Raw genomic sequence first — 19738 nt, forward strand, 5'->3', positions numbered from 1 at the left:
GATAACCGTATGACCGTCCCATCATCCAATAATAATAAATTTCTATAAAGTCTCCTTTATTCATGGATAAAATGCTCGTAGAACTATTTACATCACGTTCACACTACATTTTATCACAATCTTACAATTAAATACAATATATTTAAATAAATTTTTTTCATAAAATAATTTTTAATCCAAGTTCATCGGTCCAGTGTTATAATACGACTACCGGCACACCGGAAACTTTTCCAGTATCTCGGTAAGTCAATCCATCGCTGTTTACTACTAACACCCACCCTATATTTTCGGGAGTGCAGTGCATCTCTTGTAATTACGTCCAAGCCGCCTCTAACTCTATACATGCTACTATAGAGCGACATAGGAAACATAAAAAAGTATTTACCACCAGAGAATGGGCATAATTATTTTCATCTGTTAGGATACAACCTAGTCCATACAAAGTTACAACTATGCATTATAATGAATTTTATAACCTTGAAAAATTAGTGGGTTCTATGATACAAAATAAAATTTTAAACACAGAAAAAGAGAAAGTAAATTGGTTGAAAATAAAGTGAATGAGATTCCAAAAAAATTAACCTTATATTATGCAATAAAAATATGATCAAAAAGAAACGGTATTCATAAAAAATAGACACATCTATGAAAAGTTGTGTAGGTAGGAAACAAAAACGAACTTCGTTTAATTTAGATATCAAGTACTCAAAAATAAATACCTATCAGCGAAGCAAAGAAAAAAGACATTAAAAAGTATTTAATGAACTATAAAATAATTCCAAATGATTATTATCAACTTTATAATGACTTGCCAACCACCAAAAAATGCCAACCATAAATATCCTCAGATTATGAGGATACTGATGATTGAAGATCCTATTATCTTCATTTGTATTATTAAATATTGTTATATTTGATAAGTTGTCATAAAATAAGTTGAATTTATTTTTATAAATCTTATATACTTTTTAAAAGGCTGAATTTAATTTATTATAGAATATATTAAAGCAGCTAAAATAATAATTATAACATTATTCAAGTAATTTTTGTACTTTATTGAAATCAGAAGAAAAATGTAATGTGTTTAAGCAATAATATTTACGTCTACAAAATGTGTTGAGTAAAATATCTTTTTTTTTTTAAATTTTTTTTTAGAATACAAATGAGCTAATTTTTTTTCTTGATATTTGTCTATAGTAGAACCAGGGCCGTATTAACGCATAGGCATATAGGCACTGTGCCTAGGGCCTACGAAAATGTGTGGCTACGATTTTTTTGTAGTACGCAAATTGATATAAAAAAAAATTTTTTTATGATTTTTAACAATTTATATTATGTATGTTTTGGATTAAAATGAATTTTTAAAACATTTGTTAAAACTTTTATCGTATAAAAATTTATAGTTATCATATAAAAATTTAGATCTGATTTTTATGTTGTAAATATAATTGTTTTTAAAAGCTTAACACTGCATGAGATTCAATACTTCCTCTCTCAAAGAGAAGGTTTCTTTACTATTTAAATACTGGACAACGGCCCTGCAAGGACTAGGAGCCTAGGGCCTACGATAGTGTTAATCCGAGCCTGTATCAAAATAATTTTTAATCCTCATTACATGTTAAGGAAAATATAATAAAAAGTACATTAGTATTCGTTAAATTTTTGAATTGTTATATCAACTCAAACTTAAAAATCGTTCTCCTGAACAATTATGAAAATGTCATTTATCACATTTTTGCACTACGCCATCGATATATTTATTTTTTTAATCAGTTCAAATATCTACATATAGTTATAACTTAGAATGTTATACCATATATGTATCTATAATTTTTAATTTTAAAATTGAAAAAATTGTCAAAATATGCAAAATAAGTATAATAATTTTAAAATAAGCACATTCCTGAAAAATCTATCAAATATGTAAAAATATGCACACTATAATTCTAGATCTGATATTATGGCACCGAGAAATGAATTCATTTCCCACTCTGCTATTTTTAACAATAATTAACAAAAGTATGCAAATGCTAGAAGTCCCTAAGCCTAGTCATATCACTCATAATCATTCATATTGCATATTGTATATAATTGTATATAATATAATTTTAATAGCTATAATTTTATAGTAATTTTTTTTTCCGTGTAGTATCTTCTCATAACAAGTTTGTTATCGTTATTACATTATTACGAAATGTGAATACGTATTATTTTCATATATATGTATTAAAATAATGTCCGCTATTCGGAGGTTTCCCCATTGAAAAGTAGTAAAAATGTCTTAGTTTCCAAAAAACGCCCGTTAATGTAGGTTTCACTGTATAGTGGATACCATAATATGGTATACTATGGTAACTATAGTTACTACTGCTAAGTACATGAATATAATTTTTTCCAAAACATTTTCATTTTTTCATGGATGAAGTAATGTACATTTAACCAAATAATCCACCGTTTAATCTATAATTTGGATTTTCCTTCGTTCGTATAACCTATGTTAACGTTGAAAATAAATCTTATTACGACGTCCAGTCATTTCTACTGTAACAGCAAGAACAGCTTAAAACATTAGTGTATGACTCAAAAAAATCGCTTTATGTATTGTACACGACTCTTTTTTTTTATGGTTTGTGTTAAAAATCATAAGATACTTAGATATTAAATATTTCTCACACCTGTACTTTAATATAGAATAGGTAAGTGAATTTCAAATTATACCTACGCAGTGCGCATAACAGCTGTGCAAACATACTATCATAATAGGCGCACATACCTAACCTATACCTAATTTGGAACTTGAGACTCAATTATTTTGTCTCAAGGTATACCGTAGACAGGGGAAAACGCAGGAAAACATTTCAGGCAGTTTTGAAAAAATGTAAAATGTTGATGAATATCATACTTTATTACTAATTATATATATACATAGGTGAAATTTGGAGAGGTGCTTAGCACCCACATTTTCGAAATTAGTATCCACAAATGTGTTCATGTTAATTTACATTTAAGTACTCAATACTCATTATGTATAGAAAAACAGAGTTTTTATTGTATAAATATATAAATTTATTTTTTAAATAATGGTGGTGGAAGTTCGTCCTTCATCTTTTCGGGCATCGAACTGGATAATAGTAATAGCATTGATTAAATAATAGCCCACGGTATACGAAACCTATACCGCGGTATAGGGGTTTTCGAATACTAAAATCATGTCGATAGGTAGCGTTGCACAAATGAACACATCATTTTTCTAATCTTAATTCGGGTATCATTGGACCCCGCTGCGATTACAATAACGGACTTATCGAAGAGATAACCGACAACCGTATTATCGGCGTTCAATCAAAATAGATTTCCGAATAAAACAAAAAAACAAATTAGAATCTCAATTAACCGTACATACACTGATTACGCGAATACATATTTTATTATTATTTCATATTTGTAAACCATCTTCAATCATCAATATTTATACTCTTTATTAAAGATTCTCTAGCCCCAAAATATGCTTTTCATACAAAATATGTAGTCATATAAATCCGACCTCTAATTATTACAACAAATACTAAAAATAAAATTATATTAAATTTTATGTATAACGAAATCATGTGGGCCAACACAATTACAGAATACAGATAAATATTGGATAACGATGAGACCAGAGTCTCTGACAGAGAGGAAGATAATACAACCGCACTAACACTATTAATAATTTACTACGCACCCATATGTAGGTATGCACGCACGCACTAAAATAATTGCCTATTTTGAACCCCGTAAAAACCGACCGTTTGCAATGCCGGTATTCCATTATTAGTGTACAGTATACACTACACAGTAGTACAACTGCTGTTGTTTCCAAATCTGAAATTTAATAGCAGAATGTAATAAATATATTATAAGAAAATATGAAAACCAGAATAGATAACTTAAATAATAAAAAAGGAAAATCTGACAATTAATTTATAAATATGATTTAATATTTTTAATTTAGCTATTTTTGCCAATTTTTGTAGTAGTTGAAAATGTTTTTGTTTTATTAAATATTTTACATATCAAAAGTTATTTAATAATGTACATTTTATGTTCTTTGCATTCTTATGATTCGTTTAGCTACTTTAAAATTATATTATTTGTTTTTAAACGTTCAATTAGTTGACATTTTATTGATTTTCGGTGTAAAAGTTTTTTTTAAATTATTTTCAAAAATATTTAATACGGCATTGATTATATTATATTAACTCTTCGTTAAAAATATCGGCATTTTAAGTCCTTTATCACAATCAATCGACGTATAATTTTTATTTAATAAGAGCAATTGATTTTTTTCATTTAAATTTTTATCTATGAACAATTCATTACAACGGTTGCAAATACATTGTTTTAAACATTTATATTCTAAGCACCCTGCAAAATATGTAACTGAACAATCTTCTAAAGTAACTATGTTGTCTGCTTTATTTTCAATAAGATTTTCATTAACTGATGAAGAAGAAGAAATCAATAGTTCGGAATTATATTCTGTATCAGAATCAGAAGTATCTAAATTTTCAGAAATTATTTTATTTTATGGTTTTTCTTCGTCAATAATTACCGTCTCATGGACTTCTTGGACTATCTCATAATTGGTGTTATTAGACGAAAACAAAGAAAAGTACATGAACTTCTTATAATAAGAAATATTAGTCCTAATAGTTCTAGCAATAGGATTTTTTATATAACCACCATTCTATCTAAATATACTGAAAAAATTTTCCAAAACGTCTTAATTTAAACGATTTGTCATTAAAAATACAAAAAAGTTTGATTTTTTTAATTAAAAAAATTACAGTATCCCATTAATAGTTTGAGTAAAAAATTTAATATACGGAGGTTGTAATAATTTTCCTAATTTTATTTTTTGTAAATTTACAAAATACGTAGAAACTTCTATTAAAAATTGTTTTGCAGTCCCGGAATAAGTCAAGGCACAGTTGTATGGATTATTGCTATATAACAATCTACTATTAAGGCAATCGAATAAATTATTAATAAATTTTATAATGTCAGTGATATTTAAGGAAATAACACTCTGAAGTTGTTCCGTTTCTTTGCAAGTTCCGATAGTAGCTGCCATCGATTTACTTAATAATTGAACGGCTAATTTAACACAAATTTTTTGGAAAGAATTAAGGTAAATGTGTGAATTTGTTATTATGATGAAAGATTTACTTTTATTGTTCAATTTATCTAACTCGTAAGTTTTTTTAATATCATTAAATAAAATAATTTTATTATCTTTTATATAAAAGGCGCCAATTAAATTGTTTCGAAAACTTTTAAGAAGGTGAGGTACGTCAAATAAAGAAAAAAAATTTGATATTGTTTACAAAAAAAATGGACTGTTTTCAGAGATATTTAAAGATTTTAATGTAGGTACTCTGATTATTTCTGCCTTGATCGCAAACTATAATTTTTGAATGTAAACTGACTTCAAATAATTTCTGAAGAACATCAATTATTAATTTTTTTTAAATGTTTTTATTCACTCCAGAATGCACAAGGAAGTAAGCAATCGGAAATTTCCATGAAGAATATATACCACGAGCCATAAAAACTAAAACGATATTTGCACTTTTATTAGTTCATCCATAACGTCCTAAATCTTCGAAACCTTCAATAAAATCAAAATAATATTCTAAAAGTTCTTTAATTTATCGGCTATATCATAAATTATTGATGTCACAATATGAAATTATATATAATGTTTATTATGTATTAATATCAATTTTGAATATAATATTATGGTAGGGTTTCAGCCCCCTCCACCGTTTACACCAATTGGTAGGTGGATAAGTACTTTTAAAATTTGATATTCGCCATACTACATTTTTTGTAGTTCGGCGTCACTGATTATTAAGTATTTAAGGGGCGGCGGTTGGAGCAATCGCCCATCCCCTTCCTTCCAAAACAACCACAAGTTAAAATATATAGTGTATACCACCATTATCTAAAAAGTTAATCCCCCAAAAAAGAAATCAAAATAAAACACCTATTTACGTGACTGTAGCAACTACCCCTACTACCAATATATTATGAGAAAGAAAATTTTCCCTACTTGTATATAGATTGAAACGCCACAAGTAATTCCACATTTGATTAATATATTGATTTAATATATTATTATAAAGTATTAAAATTTAAATCCAATTATTTAACATCCATATTTCATAATATGGCTATTATAATACAATACAATTATTTGAAATTTTCCAATTGTATTATTATAATTATAGGTATTACAGTATAATAGCAAATCTAGTGAAATTATGTCATCAGATACAAGAGATAATATTGTGGCCATGGACTATAATACTGCAGGTAAATAAATTAATCACAATTTTAATTCGTTTGATAACTTTAAAATTAAAACAATTTTTGTGTTTAAATTAAATATTTCTTACCTGGACATTATTACCAAATTTAAAGAAAATTTGATGGTTAAAATAAAATACAGTGAGTACGTTATGAACGAAAGAGATGCCATTCATTTAGAAAAAATTATAGGATTAACTTGTATAGTTATCGCTGAACCTGAAAAAAATAACAAAATATTAAACATGAGGAATACAATTTTAAAAACAAAATGTAAAAAATTATAATTGGGTTGTAGAAGAATTTAATAGGGTTAAATTTGAATTTGAAAAATTAATAATTAATCTTTCTTTAGCATTAGATCGTAAATTTAAAGAAAAGGAAGATGTTATGCATTTAGCCAATATTTACGCTGCACGTGAAAAAGAATACTGGTATACATTAAAAGAAAACAACGAGTTGAAATACGCCATGAACAAACAACGCATATTAGTTATAAATCATTATGACGAAATTTTAAACAGCTTAGACTCATTAAAACAAGAACTTGAAATCAAAGATCTCAAAATAATACGTTTAATGGATGATATTAATTTGCTTAAAATAAAAAAAGATCAAAATGGTATTAAGGAATTATTTGGGGAGCGCATAACGGAGTTTTCAGAAAACTTAGAGGGTGAATACTTCGATAACATACTTAATGATTCAAAAAACAGAAACGAACTAAACGAATGCAAGTTATTAATTGCCGAAGAAATTAATCAACTCAAAGGATCAAGTGATATAGTTTATGAAGTCGAAAATTATCGGATGCCAGATCTAATAAATATGATCCTTAACATTATACGCGACAAAGCAGAACACTTTGAAACAATTAACAATAATTTATCTCAATATGTTGAAGATCATAATCAATTATTCAAAGAAATCGATAACTATAAAGAATGGCAGGAACGTTTAGAGAGCGAAAATGGACGATTAACTATCGAAATTGAAAACCACAAATTTGACCGGACTTTGTTTATAAACAAAGAGAATGAGTATAATGATCTAAAAAAAGAATATTCCCAGTTACTATCCGCCTATGATAAGGTTAACAAAAAAAACGTGCAATTAAAATCATTAGTTAACCATTACAAAGAACAGTTAGCAGAAAAGGAAATAAATTGTGTAGACAGTGATAACATAATAAAAACTCTGAACTTGAATTTAAATGAACAGACGAATAAATTAAACCAAACCATAGTGATGTATAACAATGAAAAGGCCATACATAAAAAAAACGAAAGTTACGTACAACAAATGGTAGAAGATTTTACGGATAGAATTCAAGAAAAGAACGTCGAAATTGAAGCAATGCAAAATGAATGCTCTATGTTAAAACAAATCAACAATTCTGCTGAGGAAGAAATACAAAACTTAAGAGACAACGTTATGACCTTAGAATACGTGTTGAGCAAGAGAAATGAGAAAAATAAAACCTACCAAGAAAAGAAAGAACTAAGAAAACATCAATCATTAATGCAGTTTAATGATTTCTTACACGTTTTGAGTACATTAGAACAACAAATGAACATTATGTTGGAAGATATGTTCACATGTAAGAAAAAAATAACTAGATATGAAAGTGTGTTACACAATATGCAAAATGCTATCCAACAACAGTGTTTAGCTAGGAGCGGTTGGATAGCCAAACACGAAAATATAAAAAAAAAATATGATATAATGAAAAATGAAATGGGAAAAAAACATGATACTTTATTGGAACATCAGGTGGAAGTTGATAATTTGAAAAAAGATTATAATTTAAGAATAACAAGTTTAGTTGGTATGTTTAATATAATGTTATAATTTTTGTTTGTATTTTTATGCTTAAGTTTTTATTTCAGATACAGAAATCAAACTGAGACTTGAAATACAAGATTTAAAAAAAAAATTAGATAAAAAAAATTCCTTTTTAATTACGGCTGAAAAATTAGCTAGTTTACAACTGTTTAATGCTACAAACCAGATAAACAATTTAACTCGTATCTCAACCATTCAAGTACGTAATTAAATGAGCTCTTTCAAGCTTCTTGAAATACAAAAAATACAAATTTGAATGTAATACATAATATTCATCGTAAGTCAAGGAAAAAAATAAGCATACCAATTAATAAAATAGGTATTAATATTAATAAATAATAATTATAGCCCATTCCAAGTCCTACTAATTGGTAATTTTTATTAAATAAAAAATGAATTTATAATAATTAATCTAATTTGAACATTATGAATTATTAAGATTATTTCATTGCTAAGCAACTATTTAAATGTTAATACATTTATAATTAGAGCTCCGATGTTTATGACTTGGCATATTTTTTTCGACCAGAATTATACTCTAGTATGATGTAAAATCGTTTCATGAAATCTCGATTGCAAATATACAAACTTATATTGCATACTTGACATGATTGAACATTTAAATGCATATATCGATTGTTTCTAGGTTAAGTAGCATATATTTTATAAATTAATAAGTATAATATTAAAAACTGTCCATATTATTATAAATTATTGATCATAACCGTTAATTATATTATTTTTAGTCTACAAAAATTTCTTGTTGGATCGTCGAAAGTTAGTTTGAAACATCAGCAAAATTATTGTTGTACAGTGTAATCTTGATACTTAAAATGCTTAACCTATGTAAAATTTAACTTTAAAAATTTTAAAAATTTAACTTTAAATTTTAACTTTAAAACTTTTTTAAAATTTAACTTAGATCGAAAACTAATTAATAATTTTTTCCGTACTTATTAGGTGTGTTTTTTTTAATTAAATAATTTAAAATACATATTCCAAAGAGTTTATACATTTTTTGAATTAATATTAACTATTTTTTTGGCTATCTTGTTGTATGCGCTCTACTATGTAATTTATATCTTTATTATCGTGGTAATAAAGTTTAGTACTCTTTCTTCCTGCATCTAACTATTACAGGTATCTAATTGAATCATGGTGGAGAGGTTTGAATAAAAGTGACACATCTAACGCATTTTTGAGGGACATGGCACAAGTATTTTAATATTTATTTAATTTTTAATCATTTATTTTTTAACGAAACGATGACGAACTCGTTGATTATATTATTATTCGAAACAAATAACGAGACTACAACGACTAACGCGTTAATTGTATATAATAATTTGTAATAATTATATAATATATTACTTATTCATACAAATGTTTGTTCTTCATTAAAACCACTGTTATATCATCCTACTTATTACAAGAATATATTGTCTAAAATCTAATTATAATTGTAGCCTAGTATCTGTAACTGAGTGCATACTGCAGAACCATTTTTTTTTTGCATATATTTACTGAAAAAATAGATGTATTTAATACATTTTATTGGCATATAATTGCATATTTTGATGAAATTTTGGTCATTAACATCCGAGCTCTACTTATATTTGTTTGATAAATAAGTAATGTTCAATAGACAGCATATGTTTAAATAAAAAGAAAGAGAATGTGATTGTACTAAAAAAATTTTTTGTAAAATAATTTTAAAAAAACATTTAACATTTATATATTTTTTATAATCAGTTATACATTTTACTGGTTAAATCAATTAAGTAATTTACAAATGGATTAAAATATTTAAAAAATATATATAATCCACATGAAAATTTAAATTTTGCATAATGGAAATGGATACACTGATGTTTAATGATTCATAACTTTTATAAACACAAATAAAACCATAACAGTATAACAAATGTCTCCAAACCAAAATTTACTTAGAGAGGACTACACATGGTTTAAGCCTGTTACAAATTTTTTATCAGCCCCAAATAAGTTTCTTTTATCATTCACATTTTCTTTCTAATGATCAATAATAATTTTTTTTGGGCTTCATTAAATTGTACTACCTATAGGTTGTTTATCATTTACTATTTACGAAAAAGAATCAATAAAGAAAGCCCTAGATTTTAATTAAATTTATATTAGATTTGTAATTTGAATAATAAAATTGATTATATAATAATAATTTAATATGATTATTATTGATTTATATAAAATAATTGCAGTCTCTTGAAATCAATGACATGAAAGAACATATATCCATAATGCAACGTGGTATACTTAAACCAAAAACTAAGGACACAAGATATCAAGTAAGTTTAAAAACACAATTACTCAAAATTTAACATTAACTTTTCATTGATACAGATTTATAGGGAATGTTCAATTGACATAATGAAAAAAGTTAAACAAGAAAACAGGATATTATTAGAACAGTGTAAAATACGCGATGAAAAAATAAAATACCTTGAAAATAACAGATACTGTAACATCAGCAAATTAAGACACTTCAACTAACTTAAATTTAAAATTTAAATTAATAAGACAACAATTTGTTTGGCAAATCAAATTTTATGTATATAAACATTTATTTTATATGTAGCAAAGTAAAAATGTGTTGACCTCAAAATAAATTGAAAAATTAATAGTGTAATTCTTCCATGAATATTTATTAGGTGGTTATTAATTTAAAATTCTTATTTAAAGAATCAGGTACATAACCAAAATAAATATATTAAATTTATTTTCAAATGATTATTATTGTTGACAATATTTTATCGATTCATTTGGTATGTGCCATGAAATCACAACTTTTTGATAACAATTAAATGATTTATTAATACAGTATTAGTGAACAAATAATTTTCAATTCTCACTGTAAATGTGATCAAAATAAAAAAGGGCAAACTCAAAATATTATTAATGTCAAATTACTATAGATAATAAAAACATTTAAACCAAGTAAAGTTTAATAGAATAAGTGTAAATAAAAACCAAATGCTGAGCTGTAGCAACTGACAATATGTATTAAGTGTATTAACAATCCAAACATCTTTTTGTACTAGAATTATTTACAACAAAAATTGTCAACTACAATACTGTCTAACAAAAAAAAAAATGAATAAGAAATATGTATAAATATATATACTTATAGTATTTTACTTAATTGGGAAAAAATAAATTGAAATTACAATTAATTTTATTTAATATTAAATATAAACTTAAAACATATTTTCAGTAGCTAAAAAGTTCTTACATTGTTTTTTAGTTGGAATGAGAAACAAAAAATGTCCTAAACTTTGAAACATGCCGAGAATACAAAATAAATAAAACCAACACAAGATACTTATTTGATTATCTTATCATTTAATCAAAATTTTATACAAAAGTAGCTTAAATTTTAAACGATAATATATATGTTTATGTATATATATTATGTGTATATATATTTTTAGAAGACAAACCTATGAACTAAATTACAATTTAGTATTTCAAATTTTATTTTGTAAATATTTAAATTATTTACTTATACTTAAGTAGTATTAAATTTACTTGAAAAAAGAAAAATTATTGCGTCATAATCTGTTAAAAAAAAAAAAAAAATGAATATGTAAAAAATCGGTGGTCGAGTTAGTTTAAAGTATTCCAGTCAAGTGTTATCTAAAGTTTAGAAACTATTTTTTCACAAGTACATGCTCAAAACTTGACTGATAGTGAGTGACTAGAGACTTAGAACATGTACATAAGACAAAATTATTAGGAATATAATAATTTAAATTATTTTTAAAAAAATTCAATTTTGTCTTAGTCACTCAGTAGCAAAAAAGCTTTGATTTACATATTATGTATATATAAAAAAAAAAAAAAAAAAAAAAAAAATGACTTTTGAAACCAAATTCTATCAAACGGAGTTACCGAGTACATGCGGCACTATGTATAAATTATATAAAATTAAGAGACTTGTTCAATTGTACATTATGTCAGTTTACACATCAATCATCTTCTTCTTCTACAACATCAGCTTCATCATCATCATCTTCCGAACATCCTAAAAATTAAAACTTATATTATCTATATAAATACTATATAAATATAAACATACCATCAGCCTCATCTAAATCATCTTCACCTTCGGCAAATTCTTCTTCCTCATCTTCTTCTCCTTCAGGTTCATCTTCTTCGTCAAGGTCTTCCTCACCATTTTCTTCTTTTTTCAATTTTTTTACTTCTTCTGATTTTTCCTGAAATACAACAAATTGGTAATTTATAATTTTTTATTAATCTTTTTACTATATTCAACATGAATTTAATATTCAGAAAATTTAGAAGTTATCACCAATAAATAAGAATCAGAAGTGAACAATAAAATTATTTCACAGAAAACAAGGTATTAAACATGGTACTAATAATTTTTAGCGAATAAATGTTTTTAATATATGAAAATACTAACATATATGACGTGTATGAATTTTATTTGAAATGACAAAAAAAAAAAAAAATTAAATACATGAATTGGTACATCTTATGATAAATATTCATCATTTACGTTGGGAACACTTAAAACGAGACATGGGATATTATTCTCAACAGGCCGAACTATCAACTGAGTCTTTCAAAATGCCTGTTTGGAAATAAATATAATATACAAAAGATGTAGATGCATAAACAACAGCTCACAAACATAATTGTTATTTCTGCCCTGGTTTTGATGTAGTCCAACACTTGTGAGCTCTTATATTCGATTCATATATATACAAATATTTTGTATAAATATACCTAAATATAAGTCATTCCTTCTAAAATCCCTTCCCTGAAAAAGGAAGAAAAACGGGTTTGAACCCACGGTGGTCTATGTTACCCTCTTTCACGTAATGCGCTGTCTTAAGAAGAATGAATGTCATATCCCCCGCCGCCGACCATCTACATCGAGATTGGACGCCAATGTCGACAATTCGCTACGAAAAAGTGACGGCGGTGCGCCTAAGTGGTATATAGCACGTGCACACAAGAATCAAAAATGCCTACCGCGCCAACGACAAATTCAGTAACAAGCCGCTATTAATAATTAATAACATAAAAATAATTATGACTAAAACAACAATAAGACGGACATGGTACAGACACGGTTTAATTAAACGGTGTTTTGTGGTAAATTTTGTAAGTGTTAGATTGCGTATATTAACTACACACGACCCGTAAAGAGAAACAAGTAGTGAACGAAGCGGTGGTGGTGTTGGTGTTGGTGGTGGTGGTGGTGGTGGTGATGGTGGTGGTGGCGGCGGCGGCGTCAATGGCGGGAGTGCAGCGCTGCCAGTGATGTGCGAGGAGGGAGGGGGTTAGAAAGAGACCGGGTAAACAACCGTTGTCGATGTGCCGGAAACAAACGGCGGGCGTCGTTGAATTATCGGGAGACGATGATGATTCTAGATAAATACATAAGTGGATGATGAATGAAAGACTTCATATTGGGGGTAAATAATTGTGGAAAAAATATAAATCTGTTTCTAGTGACAACTACCGCCATAGCAATGTTTAAGTGTTGAAGTGTATTATCGTCGCACGGCATGGGAAGGACACGGAAAAAACCGCACGCGTGCCGGCCGGCAACGTGTATATCGTATCCATCGGTAACACGATGCATCATAATACCAATGCATCCGCAATACGTCGGGGGTTAAAAATGGCGGGCATGGGTACACGGAAATACGGCTGTGGCGATAGACTGACAGTAACCGGTAACGCGGTACGGGTGCCGGTGACAAAACCAACGGCGGCCACGTTATTTCGAAAACCACGGGACGCGCGCGTAACGGACTCATGCGCGATCCTTATATAATAAAAGCAAGTAAAATAGATAAACAAGAAGAAACTGAACGAAGAACAACAGTCATCTCATAATTATATTATATTTGATTATAAAAAAAAAATCTAATTACCAACAAATTAATTAGAAAAAATAAATTAAATAAAAAGCACACTGCTGGCTACTCACGTCTGCCGTTCTTTTGGTTCCTTTAATGTCGGCCTTGGCATCTGCGACATCGTTGTCGGCGATCTTTTCTACTGCAACATCATTCTTGGCTTCTTTCGTACTCATTATGGAATTTGGTTTTATTGTAATTAAAATAATAAATTATAACTTTAATCGAATGTCGATTCGTTAATGGTATCGAGAGTAACACACCGGTCTGCGTACTACAAAACGTGGACGATAAATCCTAGTACACAATTTGCGGACAAAAATAAAATGCGAAAACAAATAAAAGCGGAGTAAATGCACGCGGATCACCTCAGGAAGCAAACAGAGCACACGAACGATCAGACAAACGGACAACGAATACGGCTCGAGCCAGCGGTGTTCTTTGTTTGTGAAGATGGCGCGTGCTGGTGGGGCCGGGCCATAGCCGGTTTTCTGATGTCTGTTTTCAATTGTTTTTAGTTATTTAAAACCCCATTATTTATTGCTAAATTTTTTGTGTATTTTTTTTGGCCGAATAAATTTTTCTTTTTTGTTTTAAACAATCTACGGAGAAAAATTGTGAAAAACCAAGAGGGGTTTGAGATTAAAAACGGCGGCCTACGGCAATGGCGCTGAGATTAAAGCAATCGACAGCACGACCACGCGGACGCTTTTAGCGTTAATATTGAACATAAAAAAAACCCACGCACACACGCACACTGTGTAAGGTGGTGTTTTTGTACGAATTCAAAACATTGAACCGTTTTTGTAAACGTAACACTCCGGTAAACGCTACAAAAATACAAGAACTTATACATAATATTAATTTCATTTTGACAACTGTGTTCGTTGTATTTTTCATCAAAAAGTGGCATTATAAATTCCTGTTAGAAATATTACAAATTATAATTTTACATCTCGTAACATGGCGTAAGGCTTAAATGTTTTTTCGTTACTAATTATATTAGGTTACACCCGTAGTTCCGTACAGCATCATAAGTCGTATCACGAGAAGAAACCATCATTGTCCGAGCTCTAATTACCAAATACCTATACAACATTATCGTGACGTGCTTCGTCGGTGTGCGGTATTTTTCACTTTTCTCTCATTGCACGACCGTCGACAATTTGTTTATAGCCGGCATGTCAAACACGCAGCCCACGGGCCGCATGTGGCCCACGGCTAATTTTTTGTGGCCCGCGGCTACCATAACAATCGACAAAATAAAAAATAGAAAAAATTATAAAATATTAATATTGTCGCAACTCTCTTAGACTCTTAGAGGATGTTGTATTTGATTTAAGTTATGGTTAATATTCTGATAAACTGTAATTGAATAAGTTTTATCGATGGTTTTATGTGTATATTATAAAATATAATATGAAAATTTTTTTGGTTAAATTTATATGTTTGACCCGCATATTCAACAATATAATATATTTGGCCCATTTGATACTTTGAGTTTAACAAGACTGGTTTACAATATACACGACAGATCAGAACGATCTGCTTGTCGATTCATTATGATCGTTATCGCTTCCCGTGGCGCTGGTACAGGGACAAATACGATAGTCCCGTACAATCGTTGCGCGGGAATTTTACGGACATGGAAGTATATGGGAGGGGATAAAAATCGGAGTTCAAAATTCAACTGATTACGGACGTTGCGCCCCGAAAATATAGCTCATTGGCTAACTCTCCGTTGGTTTCCAACACAGATCTACTGGGTACGTAAGATGCATATAGCCCGTTGGTTTCCAACTAAGTGGCAATATTTCTTTGCGTCACCTCGTCCACAACCCTTTATTCCCCGTGTTCGATACGTCGTATTTCCATGGACCTCTCGGCCGCGGCCAACGGAGTCATTGATTTTACGTCCCACCGTAACGCCAAACGGGACTCAAGTATGTGTGCGTGTGTGTGCGTAAGTGCGTGCGCGCGCTCTGGGTGCGCGACACGAATACACCCATAATAATATCTACGTCGGCCATTTCGGTACGCGGACCGTGGAAAACAATATCAACAACGTGTTGTGCGCGCCATTCGCTGTTGCCGCCGCCGCGCCGGGTAACGGTTGCGCCGGTAGCGAGGCCGGCCTACGCCGCTGCCGATGGTTGCCGCATACATCGATTCGCCAAAGAGGTTATACATCGGTCGACCGGGGACATTGGAAAACACCGGAGTGTTTACGCCCCAGAGCCCGCGCACATCTTGCTCCGCCATAATGATTGTAATAGCGCCACCGACGACCGTTCGCCTTTGCCGCTATTACTCTGTTTGTATACCATGTTAACGTGTCTATACCTCTACTTTTGTGTACGAAACGCATGTGGCGTTACATACGACGTGCGATGTTTATTTTTCGTCCGAAAAACATCTTTTTGCCTCGGAACACCGGCCGACACGCGTGAACCATACACAAATTACGTATTTTATTACTTTACACGGCTGAGTCCCAATATCGGTGTGCATGTATGTATGTGTATCTGTGTACAAATAAAAGCGTCATGTACTGAAAACGTGCATGTGTGTACTTTATTCGGTTACGCGAATACCGTAATCGACGTTATATTAATTATTATTTTATAATTATGCGTCGCACGATTTATTTCCTAACATAATTGTTGAACACGTAACTCTAACATACCAAAACGATATGCGACATTGAGATCCCCGTGCCCACAGAAATGGGAAAAAACATCAATCATTTTATCAGTCGATTACCGATTTTAAAAATAATGTTTACCAATTATTCGGGGATTTAACCAAGACCGTTATATTTCCTGCCCCGCGCGATCGTCAGAATTTTCTACGTGAATCGTCTTGATAACACAACAATACTATTACACTTAAGTATTATTATAGCACTCATTATTTGAATACGCTATTTTTTCCCCTTCGTTTCTCTCGCCACAACACTATTACAAACGATCGTCACTTCATTTAACGGACATCCCGCTCTTTTTTCATCCTGCGTGTGTACGTGAATCGAAACCTTCGTCGTTAAGGTGCGTTTACATGATGGTGCAAATACGAACGAATACGAATATTTGCTACCGAACAAATTCAAATGTGAATTCGCCAACCACTGGGTCGAACTGTCGATCCGATTTATTCGTTAGGCAATCGCTAGCTTTCGTCTCTCCAATACCCTGGTATAGAATACAAGTACAAACATTGTTTAGAGTCGAGTAGATGCACGATAATGTTGCTTAATTTTATTAATTTGGTTTTAAAATATTTTTATACATTTTAATTTAAAATTTTATCAAGTGATGATGACGATTTACTATTAGCTTCAGTACGTACAATTTTTCCCTCGCGTTGTTTCTCCGGTATTATGCTAGAAGGCTTTCTACTTACTCTTATTCTTTTTACTTCGACTCATGGGCGTTCCCAGGGAGGGGAGCAAGACGGGGCACTTATCTCCCCCTAGAATTTTAAATTTACTTTCCAAAGCATATCTGTAACGCGTCAACTTAGTAAACATAGATTAATATAACATGTATATTATATACAGAAGAAAACTATCTTTAATAAAATTTGGACCATTTTATTTTATCGTATTTAATCTTATATTCGATGAAAAATAATAATGTATTAATAAAATATATAATAATAATACCTAATTGTAATAAAGAAGAGAAATAATAATATATTATAAATAAAATATCAGTATATGTATAAATTTATATTATATGATATATGTAAATGTATAAATAAATCTTCATTTATTTTTAAGTTAATTTTGCTACTCTAAAAAAATTTCTAGGGACGCTCATGCTTTTACTACATTTACATTAGTTTCTAGTTAAATTTTTTTTCAAAAGTCAACTTTTTTTTAGACATTTTGTACTGAGAACCAGTAGTTTTCCAAATAAAATGCTTTAATTCCATATTTAGTCCAGTCCATATTTATTAAATTTTACATTAATATTCCAAATTAAATAAAAAATCAATGTACTTGATATTTAAAGAAATAAACAGTTGTGATTACGAACATGGCCGAATACTGAATCGCACTATTGCACTGAATAGGCATTTTTTGTTATCTTTATCACTAATTTTTCTCACCGGCACGAAGACGGACAAATACAGAATCAACTATTGGTTTGTATTCGGCAGAGCCGTTAACACTTATATGATTGATATGATTTGGCGTGGCGAATACGTATTAGTTCGCTTTCTGAGCATAAGGTAAATTGGTGATAGGCAATTTGAATCGATCTTTTTTATGCAAAGAATCGATTTTTTGAATTGATCTCATGATCCTATCTTCTAAGAGATCGATTTGTTTTTGTGGATAGAATTGAATTGTTGATGCGATATCTTATGTGAATCAATTCAATATTAATGTTGATCCGATTTCTGATATTTTCACAGTGCTAATACTACAATTTGTTCTTATCACTAAGTTTTCATTCCGATTATAATCGATTTACTTTCAAGAATTTTCCATCACTAAAAGTTACTACATATTTTATATTTTCATCTATTTTTCACCTTGATCACAGACAAATCTGCAAAGAGTGTCTTCTATTGATTACAAAAAAACACATTTTAAGTGAATCGATTTTTTGCCACTGATCTTTTATAATAGATTTTTTCATTCAATTTAAATCGATCCAATAGATCAATTCACTTTCAAGAATTACTCATAACTAATGTTAACGCACTTTTAGTTACACTACTCGTCGTGGGAGGGGTTGGTGTATTGCACAGGGGTGATATTTTACCATCGCATTCGAATAGGCTCTAAACTCGTACAGTGCATTATAGACTACTCGTTTTGGGGAGGGCTCTCGGCGGCGGTGGCGGCGGCTGCTGCTGCTGCTGCTGCTGCTACAAACCAGAATTTTCTTGTACCATATTATAAAAGGTATAAATACTCGTTACGCGCCTGCGCGTTACGTGTTTTTATTTTCTGTTATTCCTTCCCCGTCGCCTCCTCATCATAACTATTTGTGTTTAATTAAATAATTTATACGTGTTGTTTTTGTTTTACTATTTCATATTTATTACTATCCACTTATAATAAATAATATTGATACAATAAATATTAAAACACAAATAATTAATATATATTTGATTTTTTTTTTAATAAATCGCGTCAATTATGTACACTCATTGACGTCGGTCATGTAATTGTTATAGATAATATTTTTTGTTTTCTACAGTTCTACAGCCCTGTAGAAGGCTACACCATCAACCAGTTTTTAGTATAAATTAGTAAGTTTCAAAAAAATATTGTATCGTGTATCGAATAAACAACATTGTTGTAATACAGTGCAGAAAGATTTACACTAGTATAATTTTTTTTTTAATTACCCGATAAACCCAAGAAAGAAAGGAAGAAATAATTTTTTTTTGATTAGTAAAACGCTTTGAAAATGTATAGAGTTCAACAATTATTATTTTTATTGTGTGAATAATGATGTAATTTTGTGAAAATACTCCGATATAGTTTTTATTCAATGTAAGAGATATATAGGACATAACGTTTTCTAATAGTTTCTGATAAACTATTGTTTATCATGATTACCTTTAAAATTTTGAAATTAATTTTG

General features: G+C 29.5%; 2 protein-coding genes across 2 annotated transcripts; one reads left to right on the top strand and one right to left on the bottom strand.

Annotated features, from left to right (window-relative positions):
* The first annotated feature begins 2508 nt into the window (after window positions 1-2508).
* Window positions 2509-10760, top strand: LOC112692548 (golgin subfamily B member 1-like). The gene is made up of 6 exons (XM_025567245.1): window positions 2509-2696; window positions 6276-6360; window positions 6710-8182; window positions 8244-8398; window positions 10437-10523; window positions 10579-10760. The coding sequence occupies exons 2-6, from the start codon at window positions 6309-6311 to the stop codon at window positions 10726-10728; spliced, it is 1917 nt and encodes a 638-aa protein (XP_025423030.1). The 5' UTR covers window positions 2509-2696; window positions 6276-6308; the 3' UTR covers window positions 10729-10760.
* A 1288-nt stretch (window positions 10761-12048) lies between these two features.
* Window positions 12049-14569, bottom strand: LOC112692549 (histone H2A.Z-specific chaperone CHZ1). Its single transcript, XM_025567246.1, has 3 exons — window positions 14204-14569; window positions 12314-12452; window positions 12049-12259 (listed from the first exon to the last, which is right to left on the bottom strand). Exons 1-3 carry the CDS (start codon window positions 14306-14308, stop codon window positions 12204-12206), a joined length of 300 nt encoding a protein of 99 aa, XP_025423031.1. The 5' UTR covers window positions 14309-14569; the 3' UTR covers window positions 12049-12203.
* Between the last annotated feature and the right edge of the window lie 5169 nt (window positions 14570-19738).

The sequence above is a fragment of the Sipha flava genome, unplaced genomic scaffold, assembly GCF_003268045.1.
Source record: "Sipha flava isolate LNK unplaced genomic scaffold, YSA_version1 74_pilon_pilon, whole genome shotgun sequence".
Lineage (NCBI taxonomy): Eukaryota > Metazoa > Arthropoda > Insecta > Hemiptera > Aphididae > Sipha > Sipha flava.

Excerpts from the sequence above, each read along its gene's own strand:
- LOC112692548 (XM_025567245.1), top strand. The coding sequence starts at position 6,309 with ATGTCATCAGATACAAGAGATAATATTGTGGCCATGGACTATAATACT. Across the intron at positions 6,361-6,709 it reads CATGGACTATAATACTGCAG|CATTAGATCGTAAATTTAAA; the intron begins GTAAATAAATTA and ends ATCTTTCTTTAG. Across the intron at positions 8,399-10,436 it reads CTCGTATCTCAACCATTCAA|TCTCTTGAAATCAATGACAT; the intron begins GTACGTAATTAA and ends AAATAATTGCAG.
- LOC112692549 (XM_025567246.1), bottom strand. The coding sequence starts at position 14,308 with ATGAGTACGAAAGAAGCCAAGAATGATGTTGCAGTAGAAAAGATCGCC. Across the intron at positions 12,453-14,203 it reads GAACCAAAAGAACGGCAGAC|GAAAAATCAGAAGAAGTAAA; the intron begins GTGAGTAGCCAG and ends GTTGTATTTCAG. Across the intron at positions 12,260-12,313 it reads TGATTTAGATGAGGCTGATG|GATGTTCGGAAGATGATGAT; the intron begins GTATGTTTATAT and ends TTTAATTTTTAG.